Source organism: Saimiri boliviensis, chromosome 9 (assembly GCF_048565385.1).
Source record: "Saimiri boliviensis isolate mSaiBol1 chromosome 9, mSaiBol1.pri, whole genome shotgun sequence".
Classification (NCBI taxonomy): Eukaryota; Metazoa; Chordata; class Mammalia; order Primates; family Cebidae; genus Saimiri; species Saimiri boliviensis.
This window is the reverse complement of record NC_133457.1, coordinates 119,869,423-119,894,019: the sequence shown is the minus strand read 5'-3', so window position 1 is coordinate 119,894,019 and position 24,597 is coordinate 119,869,423. Positions and strand designations below refer to the sequence as shown.

General features: G+C 43.8%; 1 protein-coding gene and 1 non-coding gene across 3 annotated transcripts in view; both read right to left on the bottom strand.

Moving 5' to 3' along the window:
* Positions 1-21,397, bottom strand: part of RTF2 (replication termination factor 2) — a 55,012-nt gene extending 33,615 nt beyond the window's left edge. The window contains exons 1-5 of one of the 2 annotated variants that reach the window (XM_003932608.4): positions 21,258-21,397; positions 16,475-16,569; positions 14,769-14,862; positions 11,837-11,976; positions 5,934-6,012 (exon numbers count right to left, since the gene is read on the bottom strand). In XM_003932608.4, the coding sequence (XP_003932657.1) occupies positions 5,934-6,012; positions 11,837-11,976; positions 14,769-14,862; positions 16,475-16,569; positions 21,258-21,326 (477 nt within the window). In that variant the 5' untranslated portion in view covers positions 21,327-21,397. The remainder of the gene's footprint in view (positions 1-5,933; positions 6,013-11,836; positions 11,977-14,768; positions 14,863-16,474; positions 16,570-21,257) is intronic. The other variant, XM_074406691.1, reaches the window with a different exon arrangement.
* Positions 13,339-13,442, bottom strand: LOC120368013 (small nucleolar RNA U13). Its single transcript, XR_005582243.1, has one exon. It is a non-coding gene; the product is annotated as a small nucleolar RNA U13 (small nucleolar RNA).
* Positions 21,398-24,597: the final 3,200 nt, after the last annotated feature.

Genomic DNA, 24,597 nt, shown 5'->3' with positions numbered 1-24,597 from the left:
ATAGAATCTGAGGATCAAAGAAAGTGAAGTGATATTCCCAATGCCAGAGCCGGTGTGTGAGCCCAAACTGGTACTGGTTGTGCAATGGTTTGGATGTGTTCCTTAAAGTTCATTTGTTGGAAACTTGATCCCTAATCGGTGTTGGGAGGCGAGGCCTCATGGGAGGAGTTGGGGTCATGGGAACACTGCCTGCATGAATGGGGTAGATGTGGGAGTGGGGTCCTTATTAAAGGGCAAGGCAGGCTCCCTCTTGCTCTCTCTCTCTCGCCGTCTCTTCCTCCCTCCCTTCTCCATGTGATGCATTCCATCATGTTATAGCCCAGCAGAAAGGCTCACACCAGATGCTGGTGCCTTGATCTTGAAATTCTCAGCCTTTGGAGCTGTGAGGAAATAAATTTCTCTTCTTCACAGATTAGCCAGTCTTGAGTATTCTGTTATAGCAGCACAGACCAGTCTAAGGTTGCCTGCATAAATGAATGAGTCCCACTCTAATGTGCCACTGACTGTCCCATGCTGGTTTTTTTTTTTTTTTTTTTTGGAGAGACAGTCTTGCTCTTACCCAGGCTGAAGTTCAGTGGCATGATCTTGGCTCACTGCAACCTCCATATCCCGGGTTCAAGTGATTCTCCTGCCTCAGCCTCCTAAGTAGCTGAGACTATAGGTGTGTGCCACCACGCCCAGCTAATTTTTAAATTTTTGTATTTTTAGTAGAGACAGGGTTTCACTATGTTGGCCAGGCTGGTCATGAACTCCTGACCTCAAGTGATCCACCCACTTCAGCCTCCCAAAGTGTTGAGAGTACAGGCATGAACCACCGCACCCGGCCCCATGCTCTGATTTTCTAACTTGTGTATTATGGGTTAACTTATATCCCCCAGCAAAATTCTTATGTTCAAATCCAAGCCCTAGTACCACAAAATGTGATGTTATCAGGAAACATGGACACTGCAGATGTAATTAGTTAAGATAACGTCATTAAAGTGGGCCCTGATCCAGTATTAGGAGTAATGTCCTAATAAGGGAAAATCTGGATACAAAGACAGACATGACAGAGGGAAGATAATGTGAAGAGGGAGAAGGCCGTCTATAAGCCAAGAAGAGGCCTGGAATAGAGCTCCCTCAGAAGAAACTAACCCTGATGACACCTTGATTTTGGACTTTAGTCTCCAGAACTATAAGACAACGAATTTCCGGTAAGTCATCTTGGGTACCTGATTACGGCAGCCGCAGCAAATCAGCACAGAGTATTCAACACAGCTCTGCAAAGGCAACTTTTATGGACAGTATACAAGTAAAAAGCATTCATTTTCTCATCCATTCTCTGTTGGCAACAGATTTATTTTGAAGGCAATTTCCTGAGGTATCCCTGATTTTCAACCAGTGTCCTGTCATAACTGCAGAAAGTCACAACAGCCAAGGTGGCCTCCACGAGGAGCCGGGAGGAGCCTACGCTCTTGCTCTTCACCTGGTCTCTGCTGTCCCTTACGCAATCCTGACGTGGCTCTGTTCCTCTTTCCCTTCCCCTGAAGTGCGCAAGGTACAGACTGTCAACAGCTTACTAGCTTTCAGTATAATTTCCCAAGCAGCAACAATAGAATCTGAGTTCCCCTGTGATGCTATATTTCCATGGAAAAGATCGACTTCTCTGTACAGCTCTGCAGACAGTATGTTTTTACTGCGCATGTGTCCTCATGGTTACTAGTTTGGATGTTTTAGGCCAACCAATGCAAACTGTGCATCCATCTAAGAGATGGGTATCATTACGGGCCTAAGAAAAGAATTGGATTGCTTTAGATCAGTAGGGCCCCCATACCTGGTTAACCATTAGAATGATTCTGAGAATCCTTAAGAACTAGAACTCCATGGGGCTCTATACCAACCTAGAAGGCTTTTCTGAGCCTTTATCTTCAATCTGAGATGGCAAATGGGAACTGAATAAGCCACTATGGCTGGCGATTCTAAAGTGTAGCCTGGTTTGGGAATGACTGATTTAGGTCATTTGGCTTCTACAGTAAATCTCAGCTTCATCTCCTACCTTCCTATATTTATATTCTTTCCAGAAGACTTCCTGGGTATCCTTGCAAGTGTGTCTAACATCATCCTGCTCTCTATCTGTTAAAGTGTGCACATGTTTGAACACAGGGCATGTGTGAAGCTTCCCTCCTGCTGGAGGAACCCCTGTGAGCTGCCTCCCACACAGGATCCTGGCTCATTCCTGCTGTCAAACTCCTGCTCAGTCTCTTGTCTCTGTCCACCCTGCACAGGTCCCCACACTGAGGATCCCAAAGCACTTTCCCACTGGCTACCAGCTGCACTTCCTCATTTTCTCGTTCATTCTCTGTTGGCAACAGATTTATTTTTAAGGCAATTTCCTAAGGTATCCTTGATTTTCAACCAGTGTCCTGTCATAACTGCGGAAGGTCACAACAGCCAAGATGGCCTCCACGAGGAGCCAGGAGGAACCTACGCTCTTGCTCCTCACCTGGTCTCTGCTGTCCCTTATGCAATCCTGACGTGGCTCTGTTCCTCTTTCCTCCTGCCTCCTTCCCTTCCCCTGAAGTGCGCAAGGTACAGACTGTCAACAGCTTACTAGCTTTCAGTATAATTTCCCAAGCAGCAACAATAGAATCTGAGTTCCCCTGTGATGCTGTATTTCCATGGAAAAGAATCAACTTCTCTGTGCAGCTCTCTCTGCAGACAGTACGGTTTTACTGCGCATGTGTCCTCATGGTTACTAGTTTGGATGTTTTAGGCCAACCAATGCAAACTGTGCATCCATCTAAGAGATGGGTACTATTATGGGCATAAGAAAAAAATTGGATTGCTTTAGATCAGTAGGGCCCCCATACCTGGTTACCCATTAGAATGATTCTGAGAACTCTTTTTTTTTTTTTTTTTTTGAGACGGAGTTTCGCTCTTGTTACCCAGACTGGAGTGCAATGGCGCGATCTCAGCTCACCGCAACCTCCGCCTCCTGGGTTCAGGCAATTCTTCTGCCTCAGCCTCCTGAGTAGCTGGGATTACAGGCACGTGCCACCATGCCCAGCTAATTTTTTGTATTTTTAGTAGAGATGGGGTTTCACCATGTTGACCAGGATGGTCTCGATCTCTTGACCTCGTGATCCACCCGCCTCGGCCTCTCAAAGTGCTGGGATTACAGGCTTGAGCCACCGCGCCCGGCTGATTCTGAGAACTCTTAAGAACTAGAACTCCTGCTTCTCCATCTGGCATTTGAAAGTTTCCCCCATCCACTCCAACTCACACCTTGGCCTCTCTCCCTGCTCCCGTACTGCCCCCGCCTTGCCCACAGTCCTGACAGGACTAGGCCTTGATCACACCTGCTGTTCATCTCAGTACGGCTGCCTGGCTGCTTCCGCCTCACCAATGCTGCTGCTCCTCCTCTTCCCCCCATTAACCACAGTCCCTGCAGCACTTACAACAGTGTTTTGCAAACTTCAGCCATTCCCCTCCCAACTGTACTGTCAATATCTTAATATTTTTATTTAAATCTACCCGTTATTTCTACTTAATTTTATCCATTAACTTTCTCTTTCTTTTTCTTTTTTTTTTTTGCAATGGAGTCTTACTCTGTGGCCCAGGCTGGAGTACAGTGGCGTGATCTCAGCTCACTGTAACCTCTGCCTCCCGGGTTCAAGCAATTCTCCTGCCTGTCTCAGCCTCCCCGACAGCTGGGACTACAGGCATGCACCACCACACCCAGCTAAATTTTGTATTTTTAGGAGAGACAGCATTTCGCTATGTTGGCCAGGCTGATCTCGAACTCCTGACCTCAGGTGATCCACTCACCTCCACCTCCCAAAGTGCTGGGATTATAGGCGTGAGCTACCATGCCCAACCTAACAGTAAACTTTATATTCCTAGGACAAATACAGAAAAACAGTACTCTTTGCCATAAAGTTACCATAAAAATGCAGAGAATGCCAAACGGTTTTGCTAGATTCTGCCTGCCAAAGCTCTGAGCTTAATATCTACTCACTTAGGCAGTTAAGAAAGGTGTTACACAACACCTTACAGAGATACCCAGTGCCTGGCTATGTACCTCCCCAGAGCAGCACCGAGATCACCAGCAATCTGTCCATCCCTGGGAGTCCAACTAATAATCACGCTCTTCCTTTGAGGCCCAGAACAAATGCCCCTCCCTTTATAAAACCATTTCTCACCAGCAGACAAAAGAAAGTTCTCTGGCACCTTAATGCCAATATTTTTACCATCCATTTGGTACCTGGCCTCAAAAAGCAAAGTAATGATGTCTCAAAAGCATGACATTTCCCATAATGCACAGCTCCTGCAGGACTGAAATTTCCTTGAGCACAGGAACCACATCATCCAAATCTTATTCTCCCTTGGAATCTATGCCACCATCTTAATACAGGAGACATGATCAATACTTCTGGTGGAATGCTATCAACCAATTCCCAAATGTCTTCTTTGAATTTCTTTTCTTACAAGCAAGCTTAGTAAGACAGACTCCTCATTCTATGAAGCCTTTATTCATAGTTACCTCAAACTGGACACAACCTACCACCCCCACTGACCTCTTCCCCACTCACCTCTGCCTGCCTCTGGGCCTGGGTAACTGGAGCTGCCCAGTGTCCTCCTCCATGTCTTGGATTTTTAGAATAGTCACTTAAAAACTAATGCACATCCCATCTGGCTTAAAACTGCCTTCTGGCTTCCTGACGCTCTTAGAATGAAATCCCTAAGTCCCAATGTGGCCCCCTAGAACCTGTATGAGACGACCCCTGCCTAACTCTTTAATCTCATCTACTCCCCTCGCAGTCCCTCCACTCTTACCACACTTTCTGTTCCCTAAACTTGGAAACTCCTCTGTCACTTCTGAGCTTTTGCACATGCTGTTCCTGCTGCCTAGGAGGCTGCTACCCAGGCTATACAGGGCTGGCTCCCTTGTGCCCTTCAGGTCTGAGCCCAAACCTCCAGAGATGCCTTTGCCGACCATCACTACACCAGCCTCTCTCCCTCCGTCACACTGTCTCATGTGTTTCCTTCCTGGCATTGGTCACAATCAATTCTGCCTTGCTTATCTATCCGATTGTCTCTCTCTTCAATTAGAATATGGAATGCAGGGGTGCAAGGGCCTTCATGGATCTTATTCAGCTTGCTAACCCACATATCAGTGCCTAGCCCAACCATCACTCAATGAAAGCTGCAGGCTTTCACAACAGGGAGCAACAATATAGGGAACGAAATACAAACAGGGTTGATACACACAAAACACAATCAGAAGTTGCTGGCATCCATGACATTAAATGAAGCAGCAGGCTAGCAGTACACCAAAGACACAAACATTGTGGCTTCAGCACAACGCCATTAAAATAAAGCCATCGGTATTTCCTCCACGTGGGCTGAGGCTAGCTCTCATGCCTAGTTACTCGCCACCCATGCAAGCATTTACTGGGGACATTCTACATGCCCTGGAGAGAACAGGCCCTATAGATAAAGAGATGAACAAGCCTTGTTCCCTATCCTCAAAAACTAAGTCTGGTAGGGAAACAGACACATACACACACAATTGCATTACGATGGGAGGAGTGAGATAACAAGGTGCTTGGGGAATGTGGAAGGGGGTTTAGCACCAGGAAGTCACAGAAGAAAGAACTATGGAACTGGGGCTCACAGGGGAATAGGCCCTCCAGGACAGCAGGCCCACTAGAGGAAACTGAGGCAGCAGCATGTGCAGGATATGGCTGTCGTGTGGTCTGACCTGGACTGGCAGGCTGTGGTCAGGTGACAAGAGGCTGGAGTCTGTACTCCCAGCAACCAAGAGCCATGGAGGCAGAAAAGCAACTCATGAGAGCTGAGCTTCAGAAAGCACAAACGGAGGGAAAGGACCCTAAACCATCTGACTTCCTCAGCTACGGAGAAGGAACAAACGGTACTTGTCAAGAACTCACCGTGTGGCAAACTTCCGCTTTTATCTCTTTCAAGGCTCTCTCAGAAAACACACAGCCACAGCACCGCAGGAAGCAGAACCTGGAGAAGTAACCCAACGAGGGTGTGACTACATCCATCACATAATCAATTCTCATTTACCCAAGAACCACAAAGATTAAAACAGTTACACTTCACTCCATTAAAAAAACCAGTACATTCTCATAGAAAAGGGCCAGAAAAAAAAAGAAAGAAAAAAAGTCAGTTATATACAAAAAAAAAAAAAAGATTGAAACTGACACCACAAACATAAAAAGTCAAAAGAACAGGAACTCAGGGAGAAACTATCTTCAATAAATATAAGATTCAGAGCTTATTTTATAAATATTCAAAAGGGTCTCAGTAACAGTCAACAATACAATAGAAAAATGGACAAAGAGGATTAACATGCAGTTCACACACAACATATATAAAGACCAAAGGATTCTTAACCTCAAATGTTAAAAGAAATGCCTTTTAAAACCATGACCCATCATTTTTTTTCACTTATCAGGCAGTAATTCAAGAGACTGGGGCTGGGCACAGTGGCTCATACTTATAAGCTCTGGGAGGCCAAAGCGGGAGGATCACTTGAGGTCAAAAGTGCCCCAATACATTGTCATAGGCAACGTAAGTAACCTAGAGTTGATTTAAAGTATACAGGAGGATGTGTGCAGGTTATACACAAATACTGTGCCATTTTATATCAGAGACCTGAGCACCTACAGATTTTGGTATCCACAGGGGGTTCTGGAACCGATCTCCCACATACATGAAGAGATGACCACATACAAACTAATCCAATAATCAATTTCACGTGTGGAGCTCTTATCAATAACAGACGGACAAAGTCAAAATACGTAAAGCTCAATTCATTGGGTAAGAGAAAAAGGAGAAGAGACTGACCAGCAAATGAAAGGAAAAACAACAGGGGAAGCCACAAGCAGAGCAACAGGCAGCAGGGAACTCTAAGTCAAGACCCCACTGTGGAGCTCATTTCTGCTAAGTTCCTCTTCTGAGGTGAGCTCCAGTTTTCTTAAAAAGAAGTGGGAAGTCAAACACAAAAGGTTACATATTGTATGATTCTATGCGGGTGAAATATCCAGAAGAGGGAAACGCACTGAGACAGAAACAGCCTGGCAATGGGGAGTAACTATTTGATGGGCAGGGGGTTTTCTTTTGGGGTTATAAAAATGTTTTGGAACCAGACAGAGGTGGTGACTGTACAACACTGTGAACATACTAAATGCCACTGAACACATACTTTAACCAATTTTATGTGACATTCACTTCAAATACAAACATATATATATGTGTGTACAGCCACACACCCACACCCATATAAGATGGTGAACTCAATTAATGTGTATGTGTGTGTGTGTATATATATATATATATGTGCGTGCATACACACACACATACACACACACACACACACACACACACACACACAGAAGTTGGACATGGTTAGGTAAATGAGTCTGGTTCCCCAAATATGTCCCTACTTGACCCCAATGTAGTTTAAAAGAGAGCCCTAAGTGGTTTAAATTCAGATTATTTGAAGAAGAGTGTAATATTTAAAAGCAAAATGTCCTTGGGCCCTAATCCATGAAAGCCCTAATCCAAAGCCATGAAGCCCCCAGCTGTTCCGTTTCAGACCAGGACAGTTCATTTCCCGGGTGCAGTCTGCCACATGCAACACTGCCTGGCACACCGAGAGGGTGTTCACATACACCTATTAAATAAACAGGACACCAATGTGCCAGAATGCTCAAGATTAAATACTTGTTTACAGCTCAATGAAACCATTTTTACTTACTCAAAATGCTTTGCCCCAGGCCCTTCCTGAACGAAAGTAGTAAAAAATGCTACCTTTCAATATGTCGTGTGCTTGACAGCAAATTCCAGAGGGCAGTCTAGACTACCAGCTACTGAGGATACAAGCACACCTTGTTTTATTGTGCTTTGCAGATACTGTGATTATTTTGCAGACGGCAGGCTCATAGCAGTCCTGCATCCAGCACAGCACCATGTGTTCACATAATGTCTCTGTGTCACAGTTTGGTGATACTCAAATATTTCAAATGTTTCCATGATTATTATATCTGCTATGGTGATCTGTGCTCAGTGATGTTTGGTGTTACTTTTGAAACTGTTTTGGGGTGCCAGAAACCATACCCATATAAGATGGTGAACTCAATTGACAAATGTGTGTGTTCTGACTGCTCCATGAACTGGTCATTCCCCCATCTCTCACCTTTTCAGCTCTCCCTATTCCCTGCGACACAACAATATTGAAATTAGATCAATTAAGACCCCTACAATGGCCTTTAAGGGTCCACATAAAAGGAAGAGTTGCATGTCTCTCACTTTAAATCAAAAGCTAGAAATGATTAAGCTTAGTGAGGAAAGCGCATCCAAGCCAAGACAGGCCGAAAGCCAGCCTCTTGAACCAAACTCTTAGCCAGGCTGTGAATGCAAAGGAAAAGTTCTTGAAGGAAATTAAAAGTGCCACTCCAATGAACAAATGAATGTAAGAAACAACCGTATTGCTGATACGAATAAAGTTTTAGTGGCTTGGACAGAAGATCGAACTGGTCACAGTGACAGTTCCTTAAAAGCCAAAGCCTAATCCAGAGCAAGGCCCTAACTCTTCAATTCTGTGAAAACTGAGAGGTGAGGAAGCTGCAGGGGAAAAGTTGGAAGTCAGTAAAAGTTGGTTCACGAGGTTTAGGGAAAGAAGCCATCTTCACAACACAAAAGTGCAAGGGGAAGCAGCAAGTGCTGATGGAGAAGCTGCAGCAAGTTCTCCAGAGATCTAGCTAAGATCGTCAATAAAGATGGCTACACCAGACAACGGATTTTCAGTGAAGACAAAATAGCCTTGCATTGAAAGAAGATGCTATCTAGGACTTCTACAGCTAAAAAGAAGTCAACGCCTAGCTTCAAAGCATCAGAGGACAAGCCCACTCTCATTAAGGTCTAACATGGCTGGTGGCTTTCAGTTGAAGCCAATGTTAATTTACCGTTTGAAAACCCCAAGGCTTTTAAGAATGATGCTAAATCTACTCTGCCTGTGTTCTAGAAATGGAACAACAAAGCCTGAATGACAGTACATCTGTTTATAACATGGCTTACTGAATATTTTAAGCCCAATACTGAGACTTACTGCTCAAAAAAAAAAAAAAAAAAAAATTCCTTTCAAAATATTACTGCTCACTGATAATGCACCTAAGTCACACAAGAGCACAGACTGAGATATACAAAGAGATTCTCATGGCTGCTAATACAACAACCATGCTGCAGCCCATGGATCAAGGGGAATTTTGACTTTGAAGTCTTATTATTTAAAAATACATTTCATAAGGCTATAGCTGCAATAGCCTTCCTTTGCTATTCTTCTGATGCATCTGGGCAAAGTAAACTGAAAACCTTCTGTAAAGAATTCACCATTCTAGATGTCAATAAGAACATCTGTGATTTGGTCGTGCGGTGGCTGACACCTGTAATCCCAGCACGTTGGGAGGGGGAAGCAGGCAGATCACCTTTGGTCAGGAGTTTGAGACCAGCCTGGCCAACATGGTAAACTCCGTCACTACTAAAAATACAAAAAATTAGCCAGGTGTGGTGGTGGGCACCTGTAATCCCACCTACTTGGGAGGCTGAGGCAGGAGAATTGCTTGAACCCAGGAGGTGGGGGTTGCGGTGAGCTGCGACTGTGCCACTGTACTCCAGACTGGGCAACAAAGCCAGACTCCATCTCAAAAAAAAAAAAAAAAAAGAACATCTGTGATTCATGAGAGGAGGGCAGAATGTCAACATCAACAGGAGTTTGGAAGAAGATGATTCTACCCCTCATGGATGACTTGGAGGGGTTCAAGACTTCAGTGGAGGAAGTAATGAAAATGTGGTCAAATAGCAAGAGAGTGAGAGTTAGAAGCAGAGCCTGAAGATAACTGAACTTCTTCAGTCTCATGATCAAACTCAAATGGATGAGGAGTTGCTTCTTATGGATGAGCAAAGGAAGTGGTTTCTTGAGATGGAATCTACTCATGGTAAAGGTGCTGTGAATATTGTTGACATGATAGATTTGAAATACTGCATAAGCTCAACTGATAAAGCAGTTGCAGGGTTTGAGAGAATTGATTCCAATTCTGAAAGGTCTACTGTGGGTAAAATGCTATTAAACAGCATCACATGCTACATACAGAGAAATCTTCCGTGAAAGAGCCGATTGATGCAGCAAACTCTATTGCTGTCTTACTATAAGAAACTGATACAGCCACCCCAAGCTTCAGCAACCACTACCCTGATCAGTTAGCAGCCATCGACATCAAGGCAAGATCGAGGCACCAATCAGCAAAAAGATGAAGGTTCACTGAAGGTTCAGATGATCCTTAGCATTTTTTTTTAGCAATAAAGTAATTTTTAATTGAGAAAGGTACTTTTTTCTAAGACATAATGTTATTGCACACTTAAAAGAACAAAGTATAATATAAACATAACTTTTTTTTTTTTTTGAGACAGGGTCTTGCTCTGTCACCCAGGCTCTGCAGTGGCATGATCACACCTCACTGCAGCCTTGAATTCCGGGGCTCACATCATCCTCCTGCCTCAGCCTCCCAAATAGTGAGGTCTATAGGTGCATGCCACCATGGCTAGCTAGTTAAGAATTTTTTTTTTTTTTTTTTTTTTTTTGGTAAATACAGGGTCTCACTATGTTACCCAGGCTGGCCTCAAATTCCTAGCCTCAAGCAATCTTCCTGTCTCAGCCTCCCAAAGTGCTGGGATTATAGGTGGAAGCCACCATGCCCTGCTAAAGAGAACTTTTACATGTACTAAGCAACCAAAATTTTGTTTGACTTGCTTTACAGTAATACTTGTTTTACTGTGGTGGTCTGGAATAGAACCCACAATATCTCCGAGGTATGCCTGTACTTCTCAACAGTGGGGTAAAAGGCTTAATGCTTTTGCTTAGTGAGACATCCTATGAAAACGCACGTACTAACCCATTTAACCCTTCACATTTTTTAAAAAGGAAAAGATACAGCTTGCTTACATTTGCTACACAAATCTCAACCATAAGATTCCTGGTGCTATCGCCAGAGAATTTGTTAGCTACAAATTCAAAGCAAGTTACCATTTTTTGAGCCTCTGGTTGACCGATTAACCACAGGTTCTATAACTCTGCTTACTGCTGCACAACTTTTGGCATTAGTGCCCAGAGGCGGTGGCTCCCACGTGTTATCCCAGTGCTTTGGGAGGATCGTACAAGGCCAGGAGTTTGAATCCAGCCTGGGCAACATGGGGAGATCTTATCTCTACAAAAATAAAAATTAGTGGTCGGGCATGGCGGCTTATGCCTACAATCCCAGCACTTTGGGATGCTGAGCCAGGAGGATCACTTGAGGCCAGGAATTCAAGACCAGCCTGAGCAACAAAATGAGACCTCATCTCTTCTCAAAAAAATAAAAATAAAACTATAAAACAGAATAAAAATTAAAAAGCAACTGGAAGGAAATGGGATTTGCTTGATGGGAAACATCTGCCCTTTGCTTTCTGTCCTACAGGAAAAGATAATCTAATAATTAAACTCAGGTTTCAAAAGTGTCACGAGACATTTTCAGAATCCCACTTCACTTCAGGTTTCGCTTCCCTACCTCAAGAACGAAGGCCACAGACAAGGCTGGGTCTTGTTGGAAGTCCTTATGCCAATGGCTGAGGGAAATGAACATGCTCATGACTGGACACCATTTCCTCTAAGGCGCTACCAAACCCAAGGACACCAGAAAGAAAGCCACATGACCGTTAAGCTATGGCACAACTGCTAACAAGACTGGTATTATTTGTCCAGCCTGCCACAGTCTGTCCCATGTCTGTCACTAACCTGTGTCGGCCATTCATCTCCAGGCCCACAACGGGGCAGATGAAACGTGCCCGCTGGAGGTCGTCATGCTTGTCACCCTTAGTGTTTCCTTTATCCCCTTCCCAGGCAGGATTATCAGAAAGCTTAAGCTCTGTCACATTCTGAAAAAAAAAAAACCATTAATATTTTAACAATTCATTTGATAAATAGATCATCTTTTGCCTTAATAACCACCTAAGTCAATAAATTGTTATTCCAGCCCTTCCCATCAAAATCTCTTCCTCATAGTTACTTTCCTTTGGTCCATAAGAAACATGGATATAATATTAAATCATAAATAGAAAACAGAAAACAAGGCCAGGCATGGCTGCTCACGCCTGTAATCCCAGCATTTTGGAAGGCTGAGGTGGGCAGATCACCTGAGGTTGAGAGTTTGAAATTAGCCTGACCAACGTGGAGAAACCTTGTCTCTACTAAAAATACAAAATTAGCTGGGCGTGGTGGCACATGCCTGTAATCTCAGCTACTCAGCAGGCTGAGGCAGGAGAATCGCCTGAGCCCAGGAGGCTGAGGTGTGGTGAACCGAGATTGTGCCATGGCACTCCAGCTTGGACAACAAGAGAAAAACTCCATCTCAAAAAAAAAAAAAAAGAAAAGAAAACAGAAAACAAGATTTTTTCAACTCACTGACTAGCAAGTAAATTAGTTAAGTTACTTCTACCGCACAAATTTTTTTAACTTAAGGAAAAGTATTGTCTCATAAAAAATTACTCCACTAAGAGAAAGCTTTGCATTAGTTCCACCCAGAAAGGAATGCTTTCTCTCCCTGCTGATGAATCAGTCCTCTCTGAGGCTGCTCCATGTTACTGATCATCTACATTTATGTAATTATTGAAAAAAGGAAAAACAAAACAAACTAACAAAAAACATATACACATATATCTTTATCTATATGTGTATATGTAATTTTATACATATACAATTTTATATATATACATATACATATATGCATAATATATATATAAAAAATTGTTGAATAGACAGTAAAATGTGAGGCCAAGGCCTAATGAGATAAGGCACAATATTACCCGGAAAATACTGTCATATTCCAAGACACAACGATTGAGGTTTTCAAGAATTTCCAACTTTACAAGGAATTTGATACAATAGCTCTACTTTTGCATTCGAGGCATTTCTTCATATTTAATGAGACCATTTTGATTTCAACACTCTAGAGAGCAACTGAGTGTCTCAAAAGGCAAATCGCTACTCGTACAATCAGCTTCCTGGTCAAGGGCCAGCAAGAGTCTCACTGAGTTCTCTGCTCCAAGTATTTGTGGACTGTTAACTGACAGTAATGACAATCTTACGTATTTGCATTGTTTTATTTGTTCCTTTTCTTTACTGTTCTAATTTCTTGGAGTTTTTTTCTATTAAAGATTCAACCATATAAAACTGAATATTACATGCATTTTAAGTATAGAACTGTATGAATCAGTGTTAATGATAACTGCAAGTTTTCATGTCAGATGAGTAACGTGCTGATATCACAACAATGTTTGAGAGAGGCACATCTTATACATGCATGTGAAACCCCAATCATAAAACTTATGAACAACAAAAGAATTGTTAATCAAATTTTTGATGTAAGATGATTCATACTACCATAGGTTTTTCAGGAATAAATTCTCTTCCCAAGGTAAAAGACCATTAAAATCAGAAAAATTTCTACAGCACTAACATTAGCTACATTTCAGAATTATTGAATTGCCCAAAATGAACATATCCTGTAATCAACCCCCAAAATTTGAACAAATAGCCTAATATAATAATGTGAAAGAAAGAGAGACAGAGACAGAGACACAGAGAGAGAGACAGGGAAGGAAGGAAGGAAGGGAGGGAGGGAGGGAGGGAGGGAAGAAGGGAAGGAGGGAGGGAGGGAGGGAGGAAGGGAAGGAGGGAGGGAGGGAAGGAGGAAGGAAGGGAGGAAGGGAGTGAGAGAGAAAGGGAGGGAGGGAGAGAAGAAGGGAGGGAGGGAGGGAGGAAGGGAGGGAGGGAAGGAGGAAGGGAGGGAGGGAAGGAGGAAGGGAGGGAGGAAGGGAGGGAGAGAGGGAGAAAGGAAGAGAGGGAGGGAGAGAGGGAGGGAGGGAGAGACGAAGGGAGGAAGGGAGGGAGGGAGGAAGGAAGGGAGGGAGGGAGGAAGGGAGGGAGGGAGGGAGGGAGGGAGAGAGGAAGGGAGGAAGGGAAGGAGGGAGGGAGGGAGGGAGGGAGGGAAGGAGGGAGGAAGGAAAGCAAGTAAGGAAGCAAGAAAAGGAAAAATCTAGAGCCTTAGACTGGGAGTTAGGGAATCTGGTTCTGGTTTCAGCACTTCACTAGCAGTGTGGCCTCAAATGAGCCATTTACAGACAGATGATGGGTTTGACTAGCCTGACGGTTCTGAAATTCTTTACTACCTTTCTAAGTTTTTTCCACTGACCATATTTGAAAATGTGTCCTGTCAAGAAACTTCCAGTATTAAAAAACTTGTTTTTCCACTTTTATGAAAGAACTTTAACTGCCAATCAGAACCTTTAATCACCAGACAGTAACCATATGATTTAACAGTGATCCATAAAACTCTCTAATTCTACCAAAGCATCTTCCAAATCCAAAATCCAAGTAGGTGAATCTTAATAACGAAAATAATGCCTCCCAACATTAATACAGAACATCGAGAATTCTGAAAGCACAACACATAGGTGAAATCACAACAGATTTATAATGCAGCAAGTATGCATGGTGGAACTTGTGGCTTGAGATTGAAGAGGCCTCTCAAGATCATACATGTATTAGATGGCCGGGTGGGACTGGAATCCCAGATTTCTGAGTTCAGTCTTTAATGTGTATAAATTCTATAAAATGAACCTCAGACACCTTTGAGAACTTCACAGAACTTCACAATCACCTGTATTACCTTAATGCTTTTAATGTGAGATGCTGCCTTCCCAAGAGCCTTTTCTGCAGATTTGTCCAAGAGAAACTCAATGACGGCATCTTTGTTATAAAGTCTGCAACAATAAGTATTAGTCAAAACATTATCTCAATGAACAACTTTCAAACAACCAAAGGAGGAAGAATAAACTGAACATAATCCAAAAGTCATTTACATTTGATAACAGAAATGCCCTGTATTATTAAAAATATATTTAACCCTGTTTCAACTATTTCCAGAGCATACAAAGAAGAAAATTATTTATGCATTTACTTGAGACAGAGTTTCACTCTTGTCACGCAGGCTGGAGTGCAACAGAGCAATCTCAGCTCACCGCAACCTCCACCTCCCAGGTTCGAGCAATTCTCCTGCCTCAGCCTCCCAAGTAGCTGGGATTACAGGTGTGAGCCACCATGCCTGGCTAATTTTTGTATTTTTAGTAGAGACAGGGTTTCACCACATTGGCCAGGATGGTCTCAAACTTCTGACCTCAGGTGATTTGCCCATCTCAGCCTCCCTAAGTGCTGGGATTACAGGGATGAGCCACTGTGTCTGTCCAGAAATTAGTTTAAATCAAGGGTGGCAAACTGGCTGTTGGAGGGGCTGAATGTAACCTGAACAAGGATTTTTTAAATTGGGAAATTTAATGTAAAAATACATATTTCCTATTTTTCTTTAAAAATTAAAACCAGAAGGTGTGAAAACACTAGGCCCACACTTTTTTTTTTTTTGAGATGGAGTCTCACTCTCTTGCCCAGGCTGGAGTGCAATAGCACAGTCTCGGTTCACTGCAACCTCCGCCTCCCAGGTTCAAGCCATTTTCCTGCCTCAGCCTCCCAAATAGCTGGGATTACAAGCGCCTGCCACTGTGCCCGGCTAATTTTTTTTTTTTGTATTTGTAGTAGAGATGGGGTTTCACCAACCCATGTTGGCCAGGCTGGTCTCGAACTCCTGACCTCAGGTGATCCACCCACCTTGGCTTCCCAAAGTGCTGGGATCACAGGCATGAGCCACCATGCCCTGCCCGGCCGGCCTGTAGTCTTGAACTGTAAAAACTGCTGGAACTGAGTGGCAGCTGCCACTTTGGACAGGACAGGGACTCTCCAGGATTCTCCATTCCCTGCCATTCTCGCCTGTTCCTCACATGGCTCCTGCATGAGTTTACGCTTATAAGCTTCTAGTGGCCAGAGTTTGCATTTTTTTGAGACAGGGTCTCACTCTTGCACAGGCTAGGGTGCAGTGGTGCAATTATAGCTTACTATAGCCTCAACCTCCCAGACTCAAGGTATCCTCCTGCCCAGGATTCTCAATAGCTGGGACTACAGGATCATGCCATCACAACTGGCTAATTTTATTTTTTGTAGAGATGGGGTTTCACTATGTTGTCCAGACTGGTCTCAAACTCCCGTACGTAAGTGACCCTTCCTCCTCAGCCTTCCAAAGTGATGGGATTACACGTGTGAGCCACTGTGCCCACCCTGGCCCCTGACTTTTCAAACCATGGATTACATAAACCAAACTGACCAGAAGAATACAGAACTATGCTTGGAGACAGGGAATGATGGCCTATGCCTCACAAATTTGCTTGGGATAATTCACACTTGATGAACAGAAAACTGCATTTACACATCAACATTCTCTTCAAAATGACTTAATAAACTCATCTTGATTAAGTGTAAAAACCATACCTGCCAAGTTCACAGGCAACTATTGGTCGTCTCAATATTTCCTGACTTAGAGTACAATAGTTCCATTGGGCCACTAATTCAGCATCTTTGTCAACCTAGTAAAAAACAAAAAATTCAATTAATGTTCATCTCCGAAAGTCACATGTTTCACAATTCTACATATTAAAGTATATTCAGTAATACCACACTAACGATTTTTTGTTTTTAAATCAAAGATAATGACATAGGAAGTTGGGTTTTTTGTGTGTGTTTGTTTTTTTGAGATGGGGTCTCACTCTGTCACCCAGGCTGGAGTACAGTGGTGCAATCTTAGCGCACTGCAAGCTCCGCCTCCCGGACTCCAGCAATCCTCTCACCTCAGCCTCCAGAGTAGCTGGGACTATAGGTGCACACCATCACGCTTGGCTAATTTCTGTATTTTTTTTGTAGAGACATGGTTTTGCCATGCTGCCTTCAAACTCCTGGACTGAACTGATCTGCCTGTCTCGCCGCCCAAAGTGCTAGGATTACAGGCATGAGCAACTGTGCCTGGCTCACGTCAGGATTTTAAAAGTTACAAGTAATTAATACTACATCAAATAAAGGCCCACCTAAATATGACATACATAAAGAAAAAGAGCTTATATAAAATTATTAAACTGTTTATGCAAGTCACATACAAATATTAACATTTGTATCTTAATAATAAATTAGGGAGGCCATACCAAAAAAAAAAAAAAAAAAAGCGTGTCAGATTAATTTCTTTTTTCTTTTTTTTTTTTTTTTTTTTGAGATGGAGTCTTACTCTGTCACCCAGGCTGGAGTGCAATGGCATGATCTCAGCTCACTGCAACCTCCTCCTCCTGGTTTCAAGGGATTCTCCTGTCTCAGCCTCCTGAGTCGCTGGGATTACAGGCGCACTATGTCATGCCCAGCTAACTTTTTGTATTTTTAGTAAAGATGGGGTTTCACCGTGTTCCCTAGGCTGGTCTCAAACTCTTGAGCTCAGGCAATCCACCTGCCTTGGCCTCCCAAAGTGCTAGGATTACAGATGTGAACCACCGTGCCCAGCCTAGATTAATTTCTAACAATGGGAAAGCCCCCTAAGTTGCAGCAGAATTTAAAGCCTTGAAAACTGAGAAGGCCAGGCACGCTAGCTCATGCCTGTAATCCCAACACTTTGGGAGGCCAAGGCAGGTGGATCACGAGGTCAGGAGTTTTCACATATATCATATTCCATGTCCCACTCCTTCCAATTCCGGCTTTTTCTTTCACTGCGTAGACTGCACCACTCTTTCCCATTCTTAAAATGCCAAACCTGAATAATTTAACAGGGTGGCCCTTTTGGAAGAAAATAGGAAAAGGAAAAAAGAAAAAAATCCCACTGAATTTATTTTATTAATTTATTTTTTGAGACACGGTCTTGTTCTGTTGCCCAGGCTGGGGTGCAGTGGCAAAATCACAGCTCACTGCAGCCTCAGTTCTCCTGGGTTCAATCAATCCTCCCCCTCGGTCTTCCAAGTAGCTAGGACTACAGTCAAACACCACTATTCCCAGGTAATTTTTATTTTATTTTTGTAGAGCGGTCTCCCCGTATTGCCCAGGCTGTTCTCCAACTGCTGGGCTCAAGCGATCCTCCTGCCTCTCAAAGTGCTGAGATTACAGGTGTAAACCAACACACCTGGTCCCTTGAATTTAATTTGTGCATTAAAACTGCTTATGCATCTATTGTGTGCCAGGCACTGTGCTAAGCACTGTCCATGACTTAACTTTTTAATCCTCAGATAAACTCTGTGAGTATGATACTTTTGTAGATGAGGAAACTGAGGCACCAAGAGATTAAGTTATATTTAAAAAGCACTTCAGCGAGTTGGGGGCAGGGAGAAAAGTGACAAATTACTCCTTATCCAGGGCTTTAAAAATAGTTTCCCCCCTCTCCAAAACAGAAAACAGTAAAAAAAATGTTTTTACCAGGGTCTCGCTTTTTTTCTAGTGTCTTTCTTCCTTTAAGTTTTTACATATCTGTACAGTAAAGACAAGTGCTTTTTCTATACTCTCACTCACAACACTCAATACTTCCAGTACACTTCTGACAACATGTATGGGATCTTCCCCACACTGAACAATTCTCCGATACCAGCCAGGTGTCTTACAATTAAACTCAACTCTGATACCCCTATTTGGATATGGCCTCAGATCCCACAGGTTAAGGGCTCAGTCCCATAAAACCGTACCCTATCCCAACTTTAGATGCTAATCACAATTTCAAGTTGTCACTTGTGCTTCTGACCAAGTGTCTATAAATCAAAGGCTACCAACCCCTCAGGTTTGATAATTTGCTAGTGTCTCACAGACGTAGGAAAACAGTTTCATTATCATTGCTGATTTATTACAAACACACTTTAAAGGACACAAACAGCCAGACAAAGAAGTACATAGGGGGCTGGGTGCGGTGGCGGCTCATGCCTGTAATCGCAGCACTTTGGAAGGAAGGCTGAGGCAGGTGGATCACAAGGTCAAGAGATTGAGACCATCCTGGCCAACACAGTGAAACCCCATCTCTACTAAAAATACAAAAAAATTAACTGGCTGTGGTGGCACATGCCTATAGTCCCAGATACTCTGAAGGCTGAGGCAGGAGAATCGCTTGAACCCGAGAGGCGGAGGTTACAGCGAGCCAGATTGCACCATTGCACTTCAGCCTGGGAAACAGAGCGAGACTCAGTCTCAAAAAAAAAAAAAGGACACAGGGTATAGTCTGGAAAGGTCCCAAGTGCAGGAGCTACTCCCATGGAATTGGGGTAACACCCCTGGCATAAGATGTGGTCGTCAGCAACCCAGGAGATCTCCAAACCCTAAATTTCAGGGATCTTTATGCAGACCTCAGCACGCAGGCATGATGTATTATTAACTCCACCTCCAATTCCTCTTCTCTTCCCTGAAGGATTGGGCGAGGTGAGGCTGAAAGTTAAAGCTTCTAATCTTGGCATTTCTGGTGACCAGCCCCCATCCAGAAGCCCACCATGAATTACCTTATTAGAACAAAACATGATCCTGTCACCCAGGGAACTACAAGGAATTTAGGTGCTCTACGTTAGGAACCAGGGCAGATTTCACCGTATTACTTTGAAATGTAAGCTCCTCCAGGGCTAAACTCTGTCTTGTTCACTGCTATACTCCTGGGGCCTACAACAATGTATACAGTAACCACTTAATAAGCATTTGTTGTGTGAACGGTGATAATAAAAATCCATCCTGACTAGGCATTCTGGCTTTTTTGAATCGCTCTTCCTTTTCAACCCTCTTCCAACACCTGTTTCTGGTCAAGCCTTTCATTAAGCTACTCCTTTTCAGCCCTGGCCACAAGAAAACAAAACCGAATCGAATATTTTGTTGGCAAAAATGAGTGCCAACTACCCATCATTAGCCTGTTTAAATGTAGGTATGAGCTGAGGGTACACTTCGTCCTCGGGTATTCATTCATTCTCAGATTCACACATATTTACTGAGTGTCTATTATGTGGCACACACATGGTAGGGGTTACAGAGGTAAGACACACAAGGTTCCTGTGTACACGGCAGAGAAACAATAAATACATAACAGAGTGGGAGGCACTGTAAAGAAGGCATGAGTGGAAATGAGGCACATTTCAGCTACAGTGGACAGATGACATTTGAGTAAAGAACTGAATGAAGTAAAGAAACTAATCAGGTGACAATTTCAGTGAACAACATTTCAGATTAATGAACTCATACTCCAGGTTGAAAAATAGGGCCTGTTTGGCTAGAACAGTATGAAAGAGTTGGAGAAAGGAGAAGATGAGGTCAAAAAGACAGGCAAGGCCTGATGAGATTTTATTCTTAATGTGATGGGAAGCCACTGGAATGCTTCAAATACAATAGTGACATAGGCGTTTACCTTTTCAAACAAGCTCTCCGGCTCCCGAATCAGAATATATGAAGTCCCCACGGGTGCCAGGCACTCTACTGGGTTCTTTACAAACCTTCTATCATTAAAAAGTAATTACTAGTGCTAACTTTGAAATCCCAAATAAGTGGATGGGAATCCTGGCTTCACTACCTACCAGCTGTGTGATCTTAGTCACCTTAATATCCCTGGACTCAATGTCCCTGTCAGTAGCAAAGAAACTATTATACATAATTCCTTCGATTACCTGTGAAAATTAGGGATTCTTCACTATTTACTCAAAACAGTTACTGTGCCAGGAACTATGCTAGTAGCAAAGGAAAAAAGGGTGCAGTCTCTGCTATCGGGAACTTACCGTCCAGCAGAGAAGACTGACACAAATCAACTACGAACAGCAGTGTGCAGGGTGGTAAGACAGTTTATAAAAGGATCCGGTAAGGGAACAGTTTGGGAAGGCTTCTCTGAGCAAATGAAATTAGGGTACACAAAGTTCAGTATGCAACAGCTATTTGTATTACTGCTACTAGCCGCAGGTAGGGTTTAAATGCTCGCTCTGCCATTTACTAGCTTTGCACCTTACTCCTTTTGAGCCTCAACTTCCATGTCTGAAAATGAGGATAACAGTACGTAACCTTAGAACCGTGACAATGACATGAGATACCTCGTGAAGATTACTGTCCAGTGACTCGCAACAGTCAGCACTCATGGAATGCCCACTCTTTATACTATTGTTAATTCTGAGTCCTCTGAATGGAATAAAAGAGCGCAGCTAGGTCTGGAACCCCGCTGGCTCCCCCTCCTTACCTCCTCTCGTTTCCTGAGGTCGTCCAATTCCCACCACCCCCCGGCCCCCAACGGCCTGCCCACATCACTGACCTTCTCAACCTTCTTGGGCCCCTTTACCAGTTCATGCCTCTTGGGGATAGTTCCCCCGTCGCAACCCATCGCAGAGCAGGAGTCACAGCCAGCAGCGAAACCCTAAAGAAGCCACTTCCGGGATGACTGACGAAATCTGCGACCACTTCCGGCGCACGGCGGTGACGCAAACCGCTGGTCGCCGCGTAGCGGGGGGGAGGCACGCTGCTCGCGACGTAGTGGGCGGGGCGGAGCCGTTGCCAAGTGCCGGTTGTCATGGAGAGCGCCGCTTGGAGGCTGGGCGCGGGCGGGTTTCCTCTTTCCTGCGAGACCCCGGGTTTCTGCTGCGCAGTCGGAATCGTTCGCCCACGCGCCGGGAGGACAGCGAGGGCGTGGACGGTCTGGGAGCACCCACCGCTCTTAGGCCCGATCCCACCCCAGGTTGTGTGGGTGCGGAGCGGGCACAGCCCTGGGCTGCGAGCGCCTTGAGGGAAAGGGCCGCCTCCTGTGTCTGCGATTAAGTATGCGAAGGAACGGAATCTACCGCATTAATGGACATTTTTGTGTTTAGAAGGAGAACGCATCTATATTGAGCTCCAACTGTGACTCAGGCACTCACAACAAGTCATGTGTAGTGATGTTACAGCAGATTCTGGGGAGTAAGACCCTCCCTAAGGCCTGAAACATTCTGGTGTCGTGCATATTGTAGGTGGCATATATGTGAAATTTTGCATACGTGTGTGTATTTCAATCAGTTTCCTAAAGCCCAGGCTAAAAAAATTTTATTAACGATCAAGTTTCATTAATAGGCTACACAGTAGTTCACACACACACACACACACACACACACACTGACTTTGCCATGCCCATTCCAAGAGACAGGCTGTATTTTATCTATAAGGAGAACACAAATCTCTTGCTAAAATCCACGATTGTCTGTCTGCTCTTAGGCAATTGCCTGTCTCTCGTTTGTTCCCTTAATTATCATAAATATTATCGGAAAGTTCCTATAATCCCAACACTTAGGGAGGCTGAGACGGGAGGAGTGCTTGAGCCCAGGAGTTCCACGTCAGCCTGGACAACATAGTGAGACTCCATCTTTGCAGAAAAATTAGAAAAATTAGCCAGGCGTTGTGATAAGCTCATGTAGTCCTAGCGGCTCCAGAGGCTGAGGTGGGAGGAAGGGTCCTGAGCCCAGGAATTCAAGATTGCAGTGAGCTATGATCATGCCACTGCACTCCATCCAGCCTAGGCAACAGAGCAAGACTCTGTGACTAATACATCTATATGTACGTATGTATGTATGTATGCATGTATTTGTATATATGTGATGGGAACGTTTCTCCATTGCCAAGACGGCAGACCTTTATGATTGGATGTTATCCTGTTGACCTAACCGAAATATAAAAACGCTGAAGATATTTTTTACTTTGGAACAGTTGCCCAGAAAATACGTGGATGTGAAAACTTCAAGGGCTATATGTAAGCTTGGGGTACTTGTTACTGCGATTAATGGGAATTTTAAAAAAATAATCCCTTTAATCAGTTGGTCTCTGATTTATTTCTATGCTAACCACAGTGACTAAGCTCTATGAGGGTAGGGACTTCGTTTTTTGGTTTTTGTTGTTGTTTTGTTTTGTTTTTGTTTTTTGAGATGGAGTCTCACTCTGTTGCCCAGACTGGAGTGCAGTGACACGATCTCAATTCACTGTAACCTCCACCTCCCATGCTCAAGCCATTCTCTTGCCTCAGTCTCCCCAGTTGCTGAGACTACAGGTGCCTGCCGCCATGCCTGGCTAATCTTTGTATTTTTAGTAGAGACGAGGTTTTACCGTGATGGCCAGGCTAGTCTCGAACTCTTGACCTCAGGTTATCCACTTGCCTCAGCCTCCCAAAGTGCTGAGATTACAGGCGTGAGCCACCGCGTCCGGCCGGGACTTCGTTTTATTCCACGTGCCTAGAAGAGTCTTTGGCATACTCAGTATATGAGTACATTTCCTCAGTAAACCAAAAGAAAGTACAAATTCATTGAGAAAGGGGTTAAAAGCCTAGTTTTGGCAGATACTAAAACTGGTTAGTGCTATTAGAATTCCATTTAAGTGTGGAAAGATCAAATGACTCCTTCAGGGTCACATAGCCAGTGAGAGACCTGGGAATGAGTGCGAGGATTAGTTCTTTCTCACAGTACAGGACAGAAAGTCAGCTACATAACAGCAGAAACATCAGCCTCTTTAGAAAGACTCAAACAAGTGCTCTTTTCTCATTTGGAGAAGAAAAAACAAAAATAGCAGCTCTTTATTAAACCATTACCGTGCATGCACTGGGAAATTTGTAGGCATTCTTTCCCTTTGGGCTCACAACAACCTTAGGAGTTAGAGGGTATAATGCCTCCTATTTTGCGTAGGAAAACCCCAAGACTCAGATGTGCAAGTTGTCTTTGTTCAGGGTCCCACAGCTGGTGAGTAGAAGGAGCAGAAGATGAGGGGCTGTCCTAACGTTATCCCTCCCCAATTCCCCACCTCCTACAATCCCTCCCCTGGCCCCACCCCCCACCCCCCTACAGGCCCCGGTATGTGATGTTCCCCTAATGTAGATGACGGGGGATGGATACAGCAAACCTCCATGGCATGTGTATACCTATGTAACAATCCTGCACGATCTGCACATGTATCCCAGAACTTAAAAAAATAAAAAATAAAGGAAAAATTAAAAAAAGAAGATGAGGGGCTGTGTCCAATGAGGCCCATCTGACTTAACCGCTTCCCCAAATGCTGCTGATAAAACCCAGCAGTACCAGCTGTGCTGGGGTTCCAGGTGTGCTGGGGTTCTAGCTCAGGTAGCTGCATTTTTTCTCTTCCTCATTGGTCTCCTCTTTTAGAATATAGGTCTCTAGGCTACTCTGTGCTGCAGACTATACACAGCTAGACTTTTGTGAGGTTTATTATCATTGGTAGCTACTATGTGTAGAGAGCTGGCTGCCATGTCAGGTGCTGTGTTCAGCATTTTACTGGGCTTGAGCCATTTATTCTCCCAGCTCTGCTGGGAAGCAACTGACATCATTGTCTGCTGCCTCTTCCACTGCCTTGTCGAATGAACTAATAAAGGATATTCGCTTACAAGAATCTTTGGAGACAACTTAGTCACAGCCAAGCTGTGGATTTGAGTGGAAGCAGAGGAATGAAATCATAAAAAAGAAAATTAAATCATTACCCTCTAGTAAAACCAGTATTTCTTAACCTTTTGGGAATCATTGGACCTGTTTGAGAATTTGATAAAAAGTTTGAACTAAATCCCCAGAAAAGTATTGATTAGCACATAGGATGTTTCACATAGCTTATACATGTTTGTATTTTACTCACAG